We start from the raw sequence: 19,256 nt of genomic DNA on the forward strand, positions 1-19,256 counted from the left end.
GATAGCCACTGGGAGGAAGGGGCGTTGAGGCCATCAGGACTGCTTTCTCTCACTGCTTTTCCTCTGCTCCTGCCAGGGTGACACCTCTGGAGACTTCCTGAAGGCCTTGCTCGCTGTCTGTGGGGGCGAGGACTAGAGCCACCGGCTTTGGCCAGCACCTCTGCCGAGAAACAGTCAGCAGCACCAGCCGCCATGACCAAGCCTGATTGCTCCAGCTCCCGGGATGAAGGAAGGGACAGGGGTGGGGGGAGGGGGTCATGAGTGGGCTCTTATCTTCAGCCGGGGTTTAGGGAAGGTTCCCATTCCCACGGGCCACTGAAGGCCCAGCACGGTCACTCCTGCTCCCGTGTGAGCAGCTGAAGATCCGTAGCCACAAATCCCGTTCATCTCCACTCCCCGTCTTCCTCCTCTGCCTTTCCTGGCTTCCGTCCCTCGCTGCGGCCACTGCCCTGGTTTGGGCTTTGTCAAATCCAAAAACATACTGAGCCTCTGCCTGTGAAATGAGTGGAGTGTGTGCTTTGAGCCGTGGGGTATGGTGGCCAGTGCCAGCTGAGTGTTCCAGGGGAGGGGACAGACAGTCCATGTCTTCCTGCCAATTGCCAGACCTCCCACTGTTTCACCACCCACCCTCATTCAGGTTTTTGTGTGAAAGACAGAACCAGGCATCTGGATACCTTCAAATTTGTGTCACCACACATGTGCTTTCTAGCTTCTGGCCAATTTCTTTCCCTCCCCGAGTCTCTACTTTCTTATCTACAAAATGAGAGAGTTGGACAAAAGAATGTTGACTTTCTCTTCTAACATTGACATTGTAGGATGTGCCCCCAAATCATTCCCTTTCCACTGGCCTCTTTAAATAAAAATAGACCTATAGACACATAAACACATTTCATTTGGGGATCTGTGTTTTTGTCCTAGCCCTGCAGCCTGAGGTAGGCACCTGCCCAGGAGTAAGTCCTAACCTCATCCTCTTGCCTGGGAATCCCAGGTGAGAGTGACCAACATCCCGCCTGGGCAGGCCGGCCCCACCCCCCTCCAGCTCTCGGCTCCCCTCTCCTCCCTCTGCTGCCTGCACGTGGCTCTGTGCGTTCTTCATCCATTACAGCCAAACCCAGACTTCCTCCTTAGAGCTGTTCAAGGGCACCAGATGCAATCGTGATCTGGGGAGGCCTGTGGAAAGTTTCTACTTTGTGCAGATCACTGATAAGCAGCAGGCTCAGCTGCAACTTCTCTGTCTCCCTCCCAAGAGCTGTGTTTCTGCTCTGAGACTTGGGCGTGAAGCGGTCCCTCAAGTGCCGTGAGGGCCCTGCTCCCTGTCCCGACTGGCCTGACCTATTTTGGCAGTTCAGAGCCTGTTTGCTACAGTAGATGTGCAGGGATCACAGGGTTTGGGCCAGCCACTGCCCTCACCGGGCATCTCTAGTGAGCGGATGGCCCCCCCAGTTGTAAAGAGCCCCATCTTCATCTCTGCCATAATGATGCTGAAAGCAAGACTGTCCCTCCACTTCCTTCCCTCCACCTGGCTGTGAACCCAAGCAATAGGAGGGTCCGCTGATAGCTTTTTGGGGGGATTTGCCCAACTTCACACAACTGTTACCAAAAGATAAATTAACAAGCAATTAAGAGCTGTGGAGTCAGACCTTTGCTGCTAACCAACTGTGAGCCTTTGAGGAGGAAATGAGGTGACACCTGTGAGCACTCAGCAGGGGCGGGCCCTGCCTGGGGTCGGCTGTCAGCACCACCAGCTCAGACGCAGGCCTCACTGTAGGAGATGATGAGTGGACCCCGAGGTTTTCTGAGCTCTCTTGTCAAGAACTCAGCAGCAGATCACAGAGGCATCCAAAGACAAACAGAAAAGTGCCTTAAAAATGTGTGCTAAAGGAGAAAAAAAAAGCTCTGGAGAAGCAGGAGGCTCCCTGAGGCGAAGGGGAACACACAAGCAGAGAGACCAGGAATTTCTAGAATCCCCAGAAACCAGGAATGAGGAGAGCTCACAGAGCGCTTATAATGTACGAGACCCTTCTAATTCCTCACCGTGCAGCTTTCACTTACTTTTCAGTGTAAGTGGGCTGTAGTCTGGGGCTGGTCTCTTGTAGGAGGGAGACCCTCAGGGTTTGGGGGGGGCAAGGCTGATGAGATTAGAAATGGGAGTTTACATCCAATGACAGAGGCCATCAGCGTTTTCTCTTACAAGGTTGGTGGGGGAGAGGTCCTTTGGAGGGAAGGCTAACCTCGTGCTTGAGAGCACTTCAGAAAAACCTGTGAAGGAGGGGTGGCCGGATGGGAGGCTGTTGCAGTGATCCCACTTAAGACCCAGGTGCCTGCAGAACAAACCGCATTTTCCCTTGGAGCTGTGGCAGAGGAGGGAGTGGCTGCTGTCCGCTATTACCGCTATCCGAAACCCAACACCTCCCTCCGTCATTCAGTCATTCACTGGAGCAGCTTCTACTTGCTGAAGGCCTCCCCTGGGCCCCTCCGTGGCACGTGCCTGATGCTAAAGCTACAACACGGAAAACTGTGGAGTCCTGATCCCTAAGAGCTGACCTGAGTGTCCCTCCCACCCAGCCTTCTCCAAAGTACGGTGTTGAGGGACACCGGAGGTCGTTTCCCTGGCCAAAGTTTAAAGGACACAAGTGGCAGGAACTAAATTAAAACTAAAAGGAAAGAGAAAGCAGAAGCCCAAACCACTGCTGTCTCAAAGCGGGAGAAAAGGAGGATGGTGGTGATGTATTCGGTGTGGAAGGGGCCCTCGGAAAGTCTCACCTCCCTCTCCCACTTCTAGACAACTGTCACTCCCACAGAGGAAGCGACTGGCCCCAGGGCACTTGGCACTTCAGCGGAGGACCGAGGTGGAGCCTCCCAGTCCTGCCAGGTCCCAACTTTCTGGCACTGACCTTCCTCTCGCCCTGGACCCTGGCCTCTCTCTCCCGCGGCCACGCCCCCGCCCCGCCTCTAGCTCCTTGCTCCGCCTCCTGCCTCCACGCCTGCATTTTCCCCTCCGAGGGAACGCTTCTCAGAACCCCTAAACCAGGGTGCTCCAACCTCAGTCTTTGGGGCCACAAGGAACTGTCTCAAGTGACCGGCGGGGAGGGGGTTTCCGGGCACCGCTGGGGCCACACTTCAGCTGTCGGAGAGCAGCGTGAGGACAGCTGGCTGTTGGAAGCCCCATGAAGAGTTCCCCCGCTTTGCGGAGCCACCAGTCACCTAGGGAGGAGCAGCTTCTCCTCCGCAGCCCAGACTTCCTTTGAGGTAGTGCTCGGGATCACCCCTGTTCTCCTAATGAGGAAACTGAGGGACCAAGCGGTGAAGCAAACTGGCCAAAGGTACAGGCGACACACCAGGGACTGAGCCGGAAGTGGGCTGAGAGCTCATCCAAACCAACGCTCCTGTTTCACGAGTTTGAAAATCAAGGCCCAGTGACCATGGTATTGCTGGGGGACGGCACTTGGGTCTCCTGATTCCTGCTCTGCTCACTATAGACATGCCATTGTCCTCCTCCTCTTGATTAATGGAAGCCAAACTTCGCTGAGAATGGGAGGGAGAAGTGTCAAGTTGCCCAATTCGAATTTCAGAACCCAAAAGTAGCAAATCGGTGTTTCTAACAGACCTGGGAGACCTCAGGTTTCCCCAGGCAGAATTCCCCACTTTACAGCTGAGTTAGGCAAGCAGTTCCTAACTGAGCCCTCTGCTCTGCAGTTAATCTATGAAAGCAGGCAGGCCGGCTAGATTGGAAACCCCGTCAACCACTTAGAAGTAGCTAAGTCACTTGGCCTTTCTATGCCTTGGTTTCCTTACCTGTAGAGTGGCAATCACAAAAATTTCTACTGCACCAGATTTTGTGAAGATTAAATAAGGCAATGCATGGATACCTCTGAGCACACTATCTGGGACATAATAAGGGCCCTGTATTGGGTCTTTGGTATTAATACATAGGCTGGATTCCATTTCCTAGAGGAGGACTTGGAGGAGGAATCTCTTTCAACAACCTCTGATGAGTCCCTGCACTGTGCCTGCTTCTTACCCCTGAAGAGCTCAATGGAGAAAAGAAGAGAAAATACAACCAAGGCAGAGCAAGAAGTACCTCGTGCAGAGGCCACAGATAACCACAGAAGGACGGACACAGGATCCTTAGAAAAGGGGCATGTGAGAGGCACCTCAAAAGATGAGGAGAGATGTCTTCAACAATAAAAGATATCTAAGATGAAAGGGAATTCCAGGCCCAGGCAACAGTAGGAGCAAAGGCCCAGAGGTGGGAAGTGGAGACCATGGGAAGTGGCCTTGGGTGTCTTGGATCGCATATCCAGTGTGTGAAGACACAGTGTGGCCCTTACCCTCCAGGCCCTGGCCAGCCCCCAAAGGTGCCAGGGACAGGGGTAGTGAGAGTAGAGGTATCCTTTAGAAAGAGGTCTCTGCGGCCAGCGTGGAGAAGGAAACTGGCTGAGAGACCATCAGACAGGCTTGCAGTGTTTCCCAGAAATGGAGGGATGGGGACATGAACCAGGGCAGAAGAAGCTGACATGGAGAAAAGAAAAGAAAGATGTGGTGGTGCGGGAAACCAAGGAACCTGCTGTGGAGAATCAGAGACAGAGGCAGATAGATACACAAAGCCAGATGTCACTATCTGGGAACCCAGAGGCAGGAAGTGCTTTTAAAAGCAGGATGTGGGCGCATCTGGGTGGCTCAGTGGGATAAAGCCTCTGCCTTCGGCTCAGGGTCCTGGGATCGAGCCCCACATCGGGATCTTTGCTTGGCGGGGAGCCTGCTTTTTCCTCTCTCTTTCTCTGCCTGCCTCTCTGTCTACTTGTGATCTCTGTCTATCAAATAAATAAATAAAATCTTTAAAATAAATAAATAATAAAAGCAGGATGTGAGGCCAGAGGCTTCTTGTACCCACCTCTCAGATAAGGAAGAAGACCTAAACCAGAGCCATCTGGGAATGAGCCCTGCCCATGAGCCCAGCTGTTCTAGCAGTTTCCAGAACATGTATTTCCTTCTGTGGGATGGTCTCACCCCTCCCAGTTACCACCATCTGCCTATTGTTCTGTCAACTGAAATCAGAACAACCTAGTGCCCCTCCACACTGGGATGGCCACGGACCTTGACCTGGAGATAGCCATAGGCGGGAACAGGAAGGCCTGATAGGCAAGCCAGGAGGGCGGGGAGTGGAACTAGAGATCCCATGCCTATGCTGGGCTGGTAATTACTGTTCTCCCACACAGCTGTTGTCCTCTCAAAGTCCATAAATACTATTTATCACACACCCAGAATTCCAAATCACTGCCTGTCATACCCACAGGGACATACTATGTATATCCAGAATCAGAAAGAAGCCCATGGCTGTTAACACATGCACAGAAACACACACGGCAGACCATGTGGGGGAAAACCAAATGGTTGGGTCCCAAACACACTGCTTAGAAGTACAGATATTGTCATCTCTACATGAACTACCGGCCATACAGGAAACTCTTTGCACAAGTACCCAGACTTGCCTTTCACACACACTCCCTAGGGCATGTAGGCACTCGTAGTTTGCTTGGCACACAGCCTTAGTGTGTAGCACACAACTCCAGAAATCAGTGACCTGCCTGCTCTCATGTACGTTCTTTCACAGGACAACAAACCACAAAACCACCGGAATCTACGGAGGGCAGACTTTGCACCCGACTGCTCTGACTTGAGCCTGCTCCTACTGGCATCCCTGCTCAGAGGAAGCAGAAGCAGCTCCTCAGAGAACCAGGCTATAAGTGGGATCAGCCTTCCGGAAAGAACAAAATCCCTGCAGAGGTCTTCCTGGGGTAGTGAGGCTCCATGTGAGTGAGATGTAAAGAGGTAAGAGGGAGAAATATCCCTTCAGAAACCCCCATCCCATTCTGTTCCCTTCTCTAGGAGTATTCTAGAAGCTAGCAGTGGAAGGGTTAACAGTGCCCAGGCCACACACACCCCACCTTTGGGCTTTGGAAAACCTGAGTGCAGGGATTTGCCCAAGGGAAGTCAGAGTCACTACCTCCCTATCTGCCTTTTAGCTGTCCCCAGGATAAAACCCCCCAGGTGAGTGAGATGGAAACCCAAAATGAAACTTCACTGGAGTTCTCTGACTCTAGCCTTGTTGCTGTCACTCTGGCCAGCAGCAACAGCAGCTCCAAATCCACCCCCATCACGGCTCTCCCAGGCCTGCTCTCCTCTCGGGGTGGTGCTGCGTTCTCTTGGGCAAATGTACCTTCCCCTCACTGGGCCTCAGCCTCCTAGCTCTCCTAGGGAGGAGGCTGTTGCAGGGACCAACGGAGATACAGCATACAAGGGGCCTGGCACAGGGCTCTATTGTCAGGCTCTGTCACTTCCCAATTCCCCTGTCTCCCGGTCCTCTCTCCCCAGACCCCTCTCCCATCCTGGGGTCCAGGTTCATTGGCATGCATTATTTGCATAGACATGAGACCTCACCCCCCGGGGAAATTCCCCCTGGTGACCAGGCTTCCTTTCTGAGGTCAGGCCACATCATCAGATGCAGCACCTTCCTCTCCAGCTTGCCCCAGCCTCCTGCTGGTTTGGGCCCCTGTTATCTGGCAGGTGGAGACCCAGCTTCACAGATTTAGTCCATCATGTGATCTGGGGACCTGGGGTGCTGTCCAGGAATGTGAGTGTAGAGGGTGGGCTGGGGGCCTGGAGCAAAGCCAGAAATGACAGACACCGGAGGACTAGAGAAAAAGTCAGCAGGCAGGGGGTGGTTGAGAAGACTAGTAATACTAGCTCTGTCAGCAACTCCCTGCCTGACCTTAGGGACATGCCTTCCCTTCCCCGGGCCTTAGTTTCCCTTTCTGTCCAGCCAAGGGAGTGGTCAAGATAATCTCTAAGTTCTGTTCCAGATCGAATGAGCTAAAAAAAAACCACTTCCTTTAGCAGCACAGTCTTGCAACATTTGTCCTTGGATCTTCTTCCTTTGAAAAGAACCTTGCAACATACTGCCCTGAGTCCATTTCCTTTCCTTTCCTTGGAAAGCACAATTTTGCAAAATGCATTCCTGAATCCCATTTTTTCAGATGCTCCAGAATGACATGTACCTCCTCTCCGTGCAGTGACTTGGTTTGAGGTTGAATATTGCCTTTCTTATCCACTGTGTATAATGCCCAGTGACCCACAGTGCATGGACTTGAGCTCTCTTCTCTCCCGATTCTTTTTTTTTTTTTTTAAGATTTTATTTATTTATTTGACAGAGAGAAATTACAAGTACACTGAGAGGCAGGCAGAGAGAGAGAGAGAGAAGGAAGCAGGCTCCTTGCTGAGCAGAGAGCCCGATGCGGGACTCGATCCCAGGACCCTGAGATCATGACCTGAGCCGAAGGCAGCGGCTTAACCCACTGAGCCACCCAGGCGCCCCCTCCCGATTCTAAGATCTGTTGTCTTCTTGGTCTCTGATGCTGGTACTGAGAAGGCACTTTTCCTGGAACAAAAAGGGGAGCAGTGAAGTCCCAGGACCACCCGCATCAGAACCAAAGATTTGAAAGGCAGCTTTGAGAGCATGAGTCCCAAATTTGAATCACCTGGGGGAGCCTTTCTTTCTTTCTTTCTTTTTTTTTTTTTTTTAAAGATTTTATTTATTTATTTCACAGAGATCACAAGTAGCCAGAGAGGCAGGCAGAGAGTGACAGAGAGAGAGGAGGAAGCAGGCTTCCTGCTGAGCAGAGAGCCTGATGCAGGGCTCGATCCCAGGACCCTGGGATCCTGAACCGAGCCAAAGGCAGAGGCTTCAACCCACTGAGCCACCCAGGGGCCCCGTGGGGGAGCCTTTCAATGCCAATCCCAGGCCACACCCTCCACCCTGCAAGATCTTGATATAATTAGTCTGCGGTGAGGCCTGCCCATCTGTATTTTTACAAAGCTCCTCTGGTGATTCTAACACGCAGTCAGGATTGAGAACCACTGACCTGAGATCAGCCTAACCCAGACACATAGATCAGATGATGCTGGCAAACGCTCAAATGGATGACCCCCTGACCTATAATATTCCTAATGAAATGACCTCAGTGGGCACTTCTTCTGTGCACATAGGTATTCCCAGGATTATAGATGGGCGAAGAGCATTGACCCCCTTTCCCAGATGAGGAAGGTGAGGGACAGAGAAGGGAATGGCTGCTCACATCACACAGAGAGTTAGTAACAGCAGTGGGACTTGCCCCTAGTGGAAGCTGGTAGACCCAAAGCATTTTTGCAAAAGTCATGGATTTGATGCATGGGTGACCCAGAGAAGTACTAGCACGCTAGGTACTGCCCACTAGTCCATGACACTGAGTTCTTGGCTGCCTTTATAGGAGAAGATGATGCTCATTTTGGAGCTGGAAGATCCAGTTAGGGAGCTTGGGCCTCTCAAACTACTAAGTACTAAGATAAACGCGGGAGCTTACTGAGAATGCCACCTCTCAGGCCCTAACCCCCAGAGAGTATGATTTCTTAGGTCTATGGTGGGATCCAGAAATCTGCCCAGAGTCCTGGACTAGGTCCCCATGGCATGAGGAATTCCCATCCTTGGGAAACGTCGGGCAGACTTGGTGAATCAGGAAACCCATGGGGTCAAGTCCATTCATTTGTTAAATAAATGTTGATCGACTAGGATGAGACTGGCCCAGTGCTGTTCCCCAAAATGTCAACGAGACCAGAGATGTCAGGACAGGAGAGGTGGGCCTGAGCGATTAGGTGTCAGAGGGGTGGGCCAGTGAGAGGTTCCCCGTGTGTATCCAAATTCAGCCATCTTTTGAGGTCTGGCATGGATCTTGTCTCCCCCAGGTGAGCTCTGTAGACATGACCTGAGTCTGAACTCCCCTGTGCTACTCATTAGGTGTTGGCTTAAGCCCCATCATCTGCAAAGCAGGGGTACCAATCTCCAAGAGTTCTGATGAGGAATCCACGAGTATCATGCCCAGTACATGTTAATCTTAAATATTAGCTATTAGTGGGCGCCTGGGTGGTTCCATTGGTTAAGTGTCTGCCTTCGGCTCAGGTCATGATTCCAGGATCCTGGGATCCAGTTCTGCACTGGCTCCCTCCTCAGTGGGGAGTCTGCTTCTCCCTCTCCCTCTGCCTCTCCTCCCTGCTCTCCTTCTCCCTCTCTTTCTCTCTCAGATAAATAGATACAATCTTTTTAAAACATTAGCTATTAGTGTTATTATTTCCTGATCATCTTGGCCTGCCCTGATTTCTCCTTTTTCTGAACTTCTGGACTTCCTTACAGTATCAGAATGGAAGGTCCCTTAGTGATCATCTGGTCTGATTCCTTCACATTACAGAAAGGGAAGCTGAGGACCAGAGAGGCAAAGGGACTTGCCCCAGGCCACACAGCAGAGCCAGGACTCAAGCTCAGCTCCTCTGATGCGCAGTCCAAGGGTCCCTTCCTCCTTGACATCCATCCCACAGCCTGAACAAGGAAGGCAATTTCAGGGAATCCATGGCTGGATGAAGAAGAGGTGTGAGAGAAGGTGGGAGAAGCTAGTTGTGCTCAGCACTCCAGCACGGAGAGTCCAGAGTCGGTTGTCCCCCAGGAACTGCAAGCCAAGTGCTCCTGCCTGGAGATTCTGGTTCACGTGGGGCCAGCTCCTTGAGCCTCCCTAGCCCTTCAAGGTCCTTCCATCATCTAAGACGCCCTGAGCAGGAACCAGCCCAAGCAAGGCTTTGTGAAGTCACAGATGATCTATGATCACCGAGGCCTGCGGAAAGATGTCAGGTTTAAAGGAAACACTGCAATCCAGGCACATCAGGGCTGAATTACACACTATACTGATGAGGAATCTGAAACCCAGTTTCCTCAAGGAAGGGACATTCCTCAATTTCATAGAAGGTACTGGCTGACCCAGATGGCTAGTCACAGGCCACCAGGAGGCTTCCCAGAGAGAGCCAGGGATAATATTGCTCTCCCTGATGCTGAGTCCTGCCACCATCCTGAGTGCCTGTTCCTGCCCAGCTGGGGACATGGGTGAGGAAGGACCTGCAAGCAGGTAGCAGAGGGCAGAGAGGGGAGCATGTGATGCTGTCAGCATGAGGTATAATTTATTCCTTGCAGAGAAAAGGGTGTATGTGCAGGGAAGTGAATCATCCTTTGCACTTGATCTAGCTCAAGGATTGGTGCTGTTAGTCCTGTAGAACTTTCTGTGTGGATGGAAATGCCTGTACCATACGGTATGGTAGGCACTTGCCCCATGTGGCTATTGAACATTTAAAAATTGGCCAGTGTCACCAAGGGTCTGAGTGCAGTATGGGAAAGAGCACTGGACTAGGAGTCAGGAAGTCCCTTCATTTAGTCACTAGGAAAGTCACTTCCCCTGTCTGGCCTTCACTTCCTCCTCTGTTGGGCCAGAAGCTCTCTCTAGTGTTCCTCATGGAATCCCAATCCGGAGGACACAGAAGCAGGAGAGGAGGACACAGAAGCAGGAGAGGAGTGGATTCGGTGCACTCTCCCCATCTCTCACCTCCTATCCTCTGCCTCCCAACCCCCTGCTTAAGCTGAGTGTGGCCCCTTGTGACTTGACCTTCCTTATTTCTCCAGGTCCACCTCTTTACTTCCCCCTTGCTTCAAACTCCATGTTCCACTCCGAGTGAACAATTTTCAGTTCCCTGAATGTATTCTCTCTTTGCATATTCTATTCCCCTTGCTAAGAACACTGTTCCTTGTGCTCTTGCTTCGCTGCTTTCAGGTCTTAGCTGATGTGTCACTTCCTCCAGGAAGGCTTCCCAGATCCCCGAATCCTAACTAAATGCTCCCCGTCCATGATCCTGTAGCTCCCTGTATTTTCCTGTCATAACACATCTCTACCATTCTTGATTATAACTACCTATTAGCCCACAGCGCCCAGAGCAATGCTATCTAATAGAACTTTCTGTAATGATGGAAATGTTCTATATATGTGCAGCCTACTCGGACAGCCTCATGTGGTTACTGAGCATTTGAAATATGGCGAGCTGTACCGAGGAACTGAGTTATTAATTTATTTAATTTTAATAATGTATAATTAAATAGCCATGGGTGGCTTATGGCTACCATACTGGACAGGGCAGGAAGTGGGTCTGACTTGTCCATCCCTGTATCCTCATCAGTCTGTAATGTTGCTGTTAAGAACAAAGTTCCAGAACCTGAAGTTCCAGAACCTGAAATGATCAAGAAAGGCCAGTTCATCCACAGCCAACTCTTGTCCTCCCCAAGCATCTTGCGGTGGATAATGAACTAAGACCTTATGTTTGTAAAGTACTCAAACGTTCAGAATCATTCTCTTTTAATCACCTCATCACAAGAGCCAGACCCAGCAGGACTCCTTATACCCATTTTACAGCTGGGGATCACCAAGACTCCATCTGGATGGGAAAGTGAGGAGCAGCAGAAACGGCTGGTTAGTGTAGAGCTGGATGGCTCTTTGCTAAGGAGCTTAGCCTGCTAAGGCCCCACTTGACCTGGAAATGAGCACGGAGGGAAGCAGGGGGCTTTTCCTTCCCTCTGGAGAGTCCACAGACACTAAATGGAAACAGATGGAACAGGGATGGGGAAGGACGGTGTGGGCTGGGCATCTGGCCCTTTCCTGAGGGTCCCGGGCACTGGAATCCCCCACCTCAGGCAAAGGAGGCATTAGCGGTCTTCAGAAGAAGTCAAAGGCTGGGGTAGGGTGGGCAGACCAGGCTGCCCCCGCGCCAGTTCCTGGTCCGGCCACAGAACCCTCAGGCTTCCAGCTCCTCCCCAGAACGCCCTCCCCTCCCCAGAACGCTTGGCAAGTGATAGCCAGTCTGGGAAGTGACAGGTGGGGAACTGACAAAGAAGGGCCCTGTGCTCTGCCGGGGGGGCAGGATGGGGCCTCAGCTGGGCCTTGTGGGGTTGCCTGGCGGCTGGCTCCTCCATCTCGGGGAATTCCCCTCCTGCCTAAAAGTCAGCCCAGCCCAGCCCTCCTTCCTGCAGAAGCACAGTGAGCTGACGAGCCTTCACAGGGTGCCAGCCCCCACTGCGCCCCCGGTCCTCTTCTCCTGCCCCAGGTAAGTGACCGAGAGCAGGGGGCGGCGGGTCAGGACATGGCTAGGAGCTCACTGCATGAGGGGTCAGGGCCACCAGGCCACCCCCCAGCTCTGCCAAGAGCCACCTGGCCTCCTACTTTCCTGCCAGCTGGGGTCGGCTGCTCCCCTGGGCCAGCTCCCTCTTCTCCTACCAGGGCTTGGGTTCTGGGCCTCTCTACCTCCTTGCCTCGTCTCATTCTCCTCTTGCTTCTCTCCCTCCATTTCTTACTTCCTCTTCCTGCCCTCCTCAGCCCGTGTGTTTCTTTCTAGCCGCTTCTAGTTCTTCCCAAGGGAAGGAAAAAGCAGAGTCTATTTTTGTCTTATCCTTCCCTGGAGGAAAGGGATTGGGGTCACAAGTATGAACGTAGATTTGTGTTGGTGTGTGAATGTGCATCTCTGTTGGTGAGTTTCGTCTGTGTCAGATCTGTTGAGGTATACGTGTGAGTGCAAGTTCGCAAGCGTGTCTAAGTGCGTGTGTATCTGGAAGTGTCTGGGTCATTATATGAACCTGTGTGCGTCTCTGGGTGAATGTGAATTTTTGAGGGTGGGCGAGTGTGTGTGTGTGTGTTGCCCACGTCAGTGGTCTATACAGTGAGGTAGGAAGAGCCCGGGTGGGAGTCTAGCTCTGCCTCCCTCGGGAACGCAATGGAGAGCTAAGACCCTCCTCAGCGCTGGAGCAAATGGCTCTCCGGAAGGTTCGCTCACCTGCTTCCCTCCTAGGGCTGGCTGGACCCTGCTGTGGTTGAACATTTCATACGGGGTCTGAGGCACAGGGAGAGGGTGAGAGCTGGCAGACGGTGGTGATAATGGCCTCCTCTTTAATCACAAACAGTCCAGATTTTCCAGAGCCTGTCGGAGGCCCAGCCCTGGGAAGTCCCTGGCTAGGAGGGGCAAGGAGTAGAGACCAAGTCATTGTCACAGCAGCTTCTGGGCTGGATAAGAATGGAGGGAGCAGTGGGAGGGACCCTGAAAGGAGGAGTATGAGGTGGGGTGAGGTGGTAGGAGGATTGCTCCCTGGGCCCTGGTAGGGCTTCCCAGGATTAGGAAATGTCTGGTTCCCATGGGGCTGCCTCCCTCAGGGGCTGGGCTGGGCTGACCTCTCTGCCCTCCCAGGAGGATCACGAGGAGCAAGCTTGGATCCAAACTCAGATCTGGCTTGACACCCTGACCTGAAGACAGGGAGGCCAGAGGGAGAGGACGTGGACTAGGGGAAGCCTGGGGCTCCCAGCAACTGTGGGAGGTGCCTGGCCACATAGGCTCTGAGGCCGGGAATTTCCCCCAGAGTCACTGGCTCTTTCCTTTCCGCAGCGGTGTCCTAGAAACCCTAGCACAAACGGCAGGCCCAGGGCTGCAGCGGAAACAGCTGGGAGGGAGAAGGAGGAAAACAGGGAAGACCCTGGAGAAAAAGTCAGGGAAATGCCATCTAGGCCTGGTGCTTCTGAGGACACTTTGTGAGGTCTTGGGCAAGTTCCTCCGTAGCTCTGGGCCCTGGGCTTTGCTGCCTTTAACTTCACCCCAGGCCCTATGGCACCTCATTCTTTCGCTACCCTATGCACTGGACCCTGCCCTTCACATTCTCTGTGAGGAAACCGGCAGAGAGTGATCACAAGGTGTAAGGGCAAGGCTGTGACCTAAACCCAGATCTGACTCCAGAGCCCATACCCTTGCATGACCTACATGCTCTTGGAGGAGGGGCAAATTGTGAGTCTGGTATGGCTTAATTCACCTTAAGGTGCCTAAGGAACATGAAAAGTTATGGAAATCTTAGAGCCATCCATCCATCCCTCATGCAGTGATCTGGGAGGTAGATAGAATTAAAATGCTTCTGAGGCTGAGGATGGGAAACAGGGGACCATTGCTTCTGCTTACTTATTTCTTACCAAAAAATATAGTTACCTACAATTTCAGCCAACAGCATGTGCTTGACTTGCATTTCTCATTTAACTATCACTAAAATCTCTCTCTCGTGTGCACACACCCAGTACCAGAAAGCACCTAGAATTCACCAAGGGTTTTATATTCCCCAGATTGCCTCAGGCTATGGGACCAGGAGACTGGATAGAAGGAAGGGACCCAGAGCCAGGATTGCTCTTTTCCTAGTGCATTAGCCGCTCACCTTGAGTTTCATTCCCCTGCAGCCAAGACCCTAACTCACAAATTCACCTCCTAGAGTAAGGCTGAGCTTAGTGGTTTTAGAAGCTCCTCTTCCCATCTGTGGGGTGTACAGATGGCCCTCAGTGGTTGTATCCATGTGAGAGAAAGGTTGGATCTAATCCTTCCTAAACGAGCCATAATGACTAGTATTTTGAGCTCTTACTGGCTGGCAGGACTCTATAGTCTAATACTTAAGAGCAGAAAGAATTTAGGACTTGTTGCTGTATAAGACCTTGGGCGAGTCATCTAACACCTCAAAGCCCCAGTTTCATCTGTGAAATGGGCATGACAGTGGTAATGGCCTCAGGGTGGTTGGGAGATATCCTGTTAGGTCAGAGAGCAGAGCCACTACATGGTGAAAACAACTTTTTTGCATGGCAAAAACACTCCTTTTCAGGCACTTGATTTAAAGCTTGGTTGGTGACAGGTGAGGTTTTTGGTAGGTCTTTTATTTCTATCAAGTGTGGACTTCAGTTCTTCTTTGGAGCATCCTTAGTGGAGGTAGTAGAGAGAGAAGGACTGGTGGGAAGTTGCATGCTTTAAAACAAAAACCAAAACAAACCAAACACAGGCCTTTGATTCTCCTCCCAGGTGGGGCTCTATGCAGGTGCTTGTCATCACTCTGGAAGAGCAAGAAGTTTCCAGCTGCCTGAGTCACTCGGCTCTCGGCTTGGACATCTCCTTCCAGATCTAGGGATGGCAGGGGATGCCAGGCTGGGGGACCCATTTCCCACCCTGCCAGGGGTCTCAGGGTCCATAGAGGATGTGGATGGTGACATGGAACTTGGGGAGAGTGCATTCCTGGGTTTAACAGTGAAGTTCTGTCAGTGCTGGCAATCCGTGTCTATATGCCACTACTGTTTCTCAGATGCCTACTGTGTGCCAAGCTTTGGGCTCTCCTTGCATTTACTCATTTATCCCCATGATCCCGTGAGGGGTAAGATGCAATTTCCTCCATTTTTCAGAGAGGAACTGAGGCTTAGAGAGACCACCCAGGTAGCAAGTGGTCGAGTAGGAGTTAGAACCCAGCCTTGATCCTAATGAGTGTTGAGTTTCTATAGGGAAAATCATGACACTGGAAAGATAACAGGATGCAGTGAAAAGAGCACATATTACTGGAAACCAAGGTCCTGGCTTCTAACCGTGGTGGCATCATTTAATGGGTGTGGCCCTGAACAAGTCCTTTATTATTCTGAGGACTCAGTTTACTTATCTATCAAATAGGGGATTGCGAACAGTGGTCTCCATGGCTTCTAACATGGTGGGAAGTTCTGAATTCAGATGAAGTTTTAAAAAGGTGGGAAGGGGTGGGTGTGTTCACGACTTTGAAGAGGATTTTCTCACACATTATAAGTGTTAGGAAAAAGTACCCCAAAACAGGGAATCAGTCCAAAAAAAAAGAAAAGACCACGTAACCTTTTTGTCATACCAGAGCACTGTCCAACAAGTCCTCCTAGTGGTCATCAAGCAATTTAAGGGATGAAGCTATTTGCCTAAATCTCGAAGGTCAGACATTTTACAAAGACAGCTGAAATAGTCTGGAAGCAAAATGCAAATAGGTGGAGACTCTTCATTTTTTTTTTTTTTTTAAAGTAAATTTCAGCGTTCACAAGAAGAGTTGGGTTGAGATTAGGAAGACAGCATTCCGGGAGGAGGCAAATTGGGAACTGTAGACAAAGAGCAGGAAGAAAACCCCGCTTTGGGGGAAGCCTACTGGGTAGAGGTGATGCTTACGGAGCTTCTGGTGAACCAGCCCGATTCTAACCCCTCCGTCCCCTCCCCTGTTGGTGATGGTCAAATGTGCTTGGGTTGGCCTTTGTATCCTGTTCTCCCCACCCTCTTTAAAATCAGAGTTTATGAGTACTTCTTTTCCTAGTTAAAAATGAACCAGAATTACTATTGTTTTGAGAATGTGGTAACACTTTTGAAGTAACCAAAGGCATCCCAGAATTTGAAGACACCTTTGAAGTAAATGAAGTCACAGGCCTGACAGGAGAATCTTCCAATTAGGTTCCTACTTGGGTAGAGGGGTGTATGTGTGTTCACAGTCACAGTTGATGGACAAATCTCCACTTCTGTAAAATCAGGACTTGTACAAAATAGCTCACCAAGTCCTTTCTGAGGACCAGGACCTGTCAATGACTAAGGTTTCATCAGTTCTGGGGAAATGAGTCTTTTGCAATAGGTTTTTCATAAAGCTGTATTTACCCCCATTTAAAGAGCTGTCCTTTATTCCCAGTTTAGGTCCTTCCACTTTTTGAAACCAAAACCCTCTTAAATAAAATGATGAAACCAAAGACAGCGTTCCCACCATTAAACCAAGCTGCTCCTTAAGGGTCTGGGAAATCCCACAGCTGTTTGGATGATCTGACCCACAAATACGTAGACAGGGTGGGAGGAGGGCTCTGGATTTGCCCATTAGGGTTTAAATGCTGGTTCAGCCACTTACTGTCAACCAACCTCCTCTCAGTGCCTGTTTTTAAATTTATTTACAGTAAACAAGGGGTAAACCCATATCACTAGGGTGGCTCAGTGAAAGAAATAATGCATACAAAATGCTTACAATGTCTGGGGCTGTAAGTTTATGCAAAAAAAAAAAAAAAAAAGTTATTTAGGGGTCCTTTCAGCTTAAATGTCTGGGAGTTCCGCGAAGTCGTTCAGGAGCGCCCTGGACCCCCACTCTGCGGCCCCGAGCTCTAGCCCTGGCCCAGCTCCAGATGCTTACGTGCCTTTCTGCAAGTTCCCTCCCCGCTGTGGTCCTCCAGCCCCTGGCATCAAAGAAGGGAAGGGGTTGTCTCTGCGGTTCATCTCTGCTCTGAGATTCCGGACTCAGCCCGGGGTCCGGGGCTTCCGGCGCGGGGAGTGACACGGGGGGCTGCCCAAGCTCCGGAGGTCACCGCCCGAAGGGCTGGCCCACGGGCGGGGGTAACCGCTACAGCTCAACTGCTCCCGGCCCGGACCTCCCCGGGCGGTTGCTGTTTACTTCGCTCCGTCCCGCCCCCACGGTCGCTGGCCCGCCCCGAGGGCGCAGCGCGATTGGGCGAGCGGCCTGTCAGTCGCCGGGGACTTTCCCAGGGGTAGGGCGGCCCTGCCCCCAACACTTCCTCGTCCGCAGCGCGGTCCCCCTACCCGGCCCGGGAACCCGCAGAGTGCTGAAGGGCCGGACAGTGGCCGCGGCCGATAACCCGTCCCTGCATCCGTGGCTGGACGCAGAGGGGGAGGACGGTGTGTCCCCGGGCCCCCAACCTCAGGTAAGCCGGCCGTGCTGAGCGGGGATGGGGCGGAAGGGAGCCCGCGACTTGGGTGTTCAGAGCCTCGGCAGTGACCGTGCGCGGAGGAAAGGGTTGGTCGGGCCCGGCCCGGTGACCTAGGCTCCTCGGCTCCTGGGCCCAGGCACCTGAGGTCCCGGCGGCGGCAAGGGTCGGGCCGCGGCGAATCCCTGCCCCTCGCCGAGGGCCGGGGGCGCGCCTGCGCACTGTGTGGGCGAGCGCGTCTGGGAACGGCGTGCAGGCGGAGTGTGCAATGCGTGCGGACCAGCCGGGTGGGGGGAGTGAGCCGGCGCGGGTCTGTGTATAGTGTGCGGGTCCGGCCTGGAAGCAGTGTGCACATGTAATGGAAAGGAAAATAATTTATTGGGCGCTTTCCAAGTGCTCATCTAAACCCTTTTGGTGTATTAAACTTGTAATTGTCGCATCTTTCTTTAAAATGAATATTATTATTATCACCCCCATTTTACAGTTTAGGAAACCGGAGCATCTGGAGATTGGGTTCACACAGCTAGGGAGTTGCAAAGGCAGGATTCAAACCTTGGCCTTTGGCTCCAGAGTTCAGCTATCCAGTTTCTTTTGAACATACTTTGCACACTGTTGGAGGCAACATTTGTGTGCATGTGTAGTGCAGGGTAGCTGTAGTGAGTCTGGGAGTGATTTTCGGTGTGTTTTTACGAATGGGTGAGTTTTCCACTGTAGAACATTTGTGTGTGTGTGTGTGTGTGTGTGTGTGTTAGAGAGAGAGAGAGAGATAGGGCAATACGGAAGTGATTACATTGTACATTCATTAATTGTTTGTATGGAGGTGGGCGTGAATTTTGTGCCCCAGGGTGAGAGATTGTGTTTTGGTTGGGGTGGTTTGTGGATGATGCAGAAGAATAGGCAACGTCCATCCCCACCCCCTTGCAGAATGACAGTACAGAAAAATCTGTGGATTCCTAATGCATCATTTTAATTTCACAGTATCATGAAAATAGAATTTAATCAGCACGTATTTTCCAGGTTATGGTAGAGGGGAATTCAGCATCGAATGAGAGGTCAGAGAGGATGATTCTCAGTTATTTTTTCTTTGTTCTTGAGCATGCAGGAGACTGGAATATTTAGTAGTACAAAAGTTTAGGAATCTTGTGATGTTATATTAATATCCTTACAGCAAACAGAACTGAGGCACTGAAAAACCAAGAGCAGTAATGAAGACAGTGTACATTTATGAACACTTAACCTCTGCCAGGCACACTGCTTTATTTTCAGTGTATCATTTAATCTTTTCAACAACCTTGGGAGATAGTCACTAATAGTAGCCTCAGTTTTCAAATGAGGAAATTGAGGCCCACAAAGGTTAAGATTTGGCCAAGACCAGTAAGCCTTGCATAGTATTGCCCTGTTCCATTTCCACTGACCAAGGTTGCTGTCTTCTCTGTGTCCTGGGAAAAGAGTGTAATCAGGAACTGGCTTTTCATGGAACCACTTGATCATGACCCCCTGGGAGCTGCATTTGAGTGTCTTGTATTCTACATACTTCTGTGATTCTGTTTTCCCCCACCCGTGGGTGTCCTGGAGCTATGGTGAGGCTCTCATGAGGAGGGGCGCTACCTGCCTCTATGCCCACACCAGGTCTTGGGGGGTCCCAGGAAGCCATGGGGTCTGACTCATACCCTTACCCCTAATGCTGCCTGTGAGCTGGGTCCCGGATGTTCTGGGGTGGCTTGGGTTGCACTGGTTTGAGCACCTCACCATTGAAGGAGGTCGTCTGTCTATCACTCTGAGTACCCTGGGTACTGCTGCCGTTTTCCCTGCAGTTTAGCCACGGCAGCT

General features: G+C 51.5%; 2 protein-coding genes across 12 annotated transcripts in view; both read left to right on the forward strand.

The window, feature by feature from the left end:
• The window catches only part of ANXA6 (annexin A6), a 46,930-nt gene extending 46,043 nt beyond the window's left edge, over positions 1-887 (forward strand). For all 6 annotated transcript variants that reach the window (XM_082726212.1, XM_082726210.1, XM_082726208.1 and 3 more), the window contains one exon: positions 77-887. In XM_082726212.1, the coding sequence (XP_082582338.1) occupies positions 77-136 (60 nt within the window). In that variant the 3' untranslated portion in view covers positions 137-887. The remainder of the gene's footprint in view (positions 1-76) is intronic.
• A 4,732-nt stretch (positions 888-5,619) lies between these two features.
• TNIP1 (TNFAIP3 interacting protein 1) overlaps positions 5,620-19,256 on the forward strand; it is a 55,495-nt gene continuing 41,858 nt past the window's right edge. For 2 of the 6 annotated variants that reach the window (XM_082726221.1, XM_082726222.1), the window contains exon 1: positions 17,228-17,423. The gene's annotated coding sequence lies outside the window, so the exon portion shown is untranslated. Of the gene's footprint in view, positions 5,833-11,926; positions 12,001-16,945; positions 17,424-19,256 lie in introns of those variants that run through there. The other 4 variants (XM_082726220.1, XM_082726218.1, XM_082726217.1 and 1 more) reach the window with 4 other exon arrangements.

The sequence above is a fragment of the Mustela nivalis genome (genome assembly GCF_964662115.1).
Source record: "Mustela nivalis genome assembly, chromosome: 3".
NCBI classification, from domain to species: domain Eukaryota; kingdom Metazoa; phylum Chordata; class Mammalia; order Carnivora; family Mustelidae; genus Mustela; species Mustela nivalis.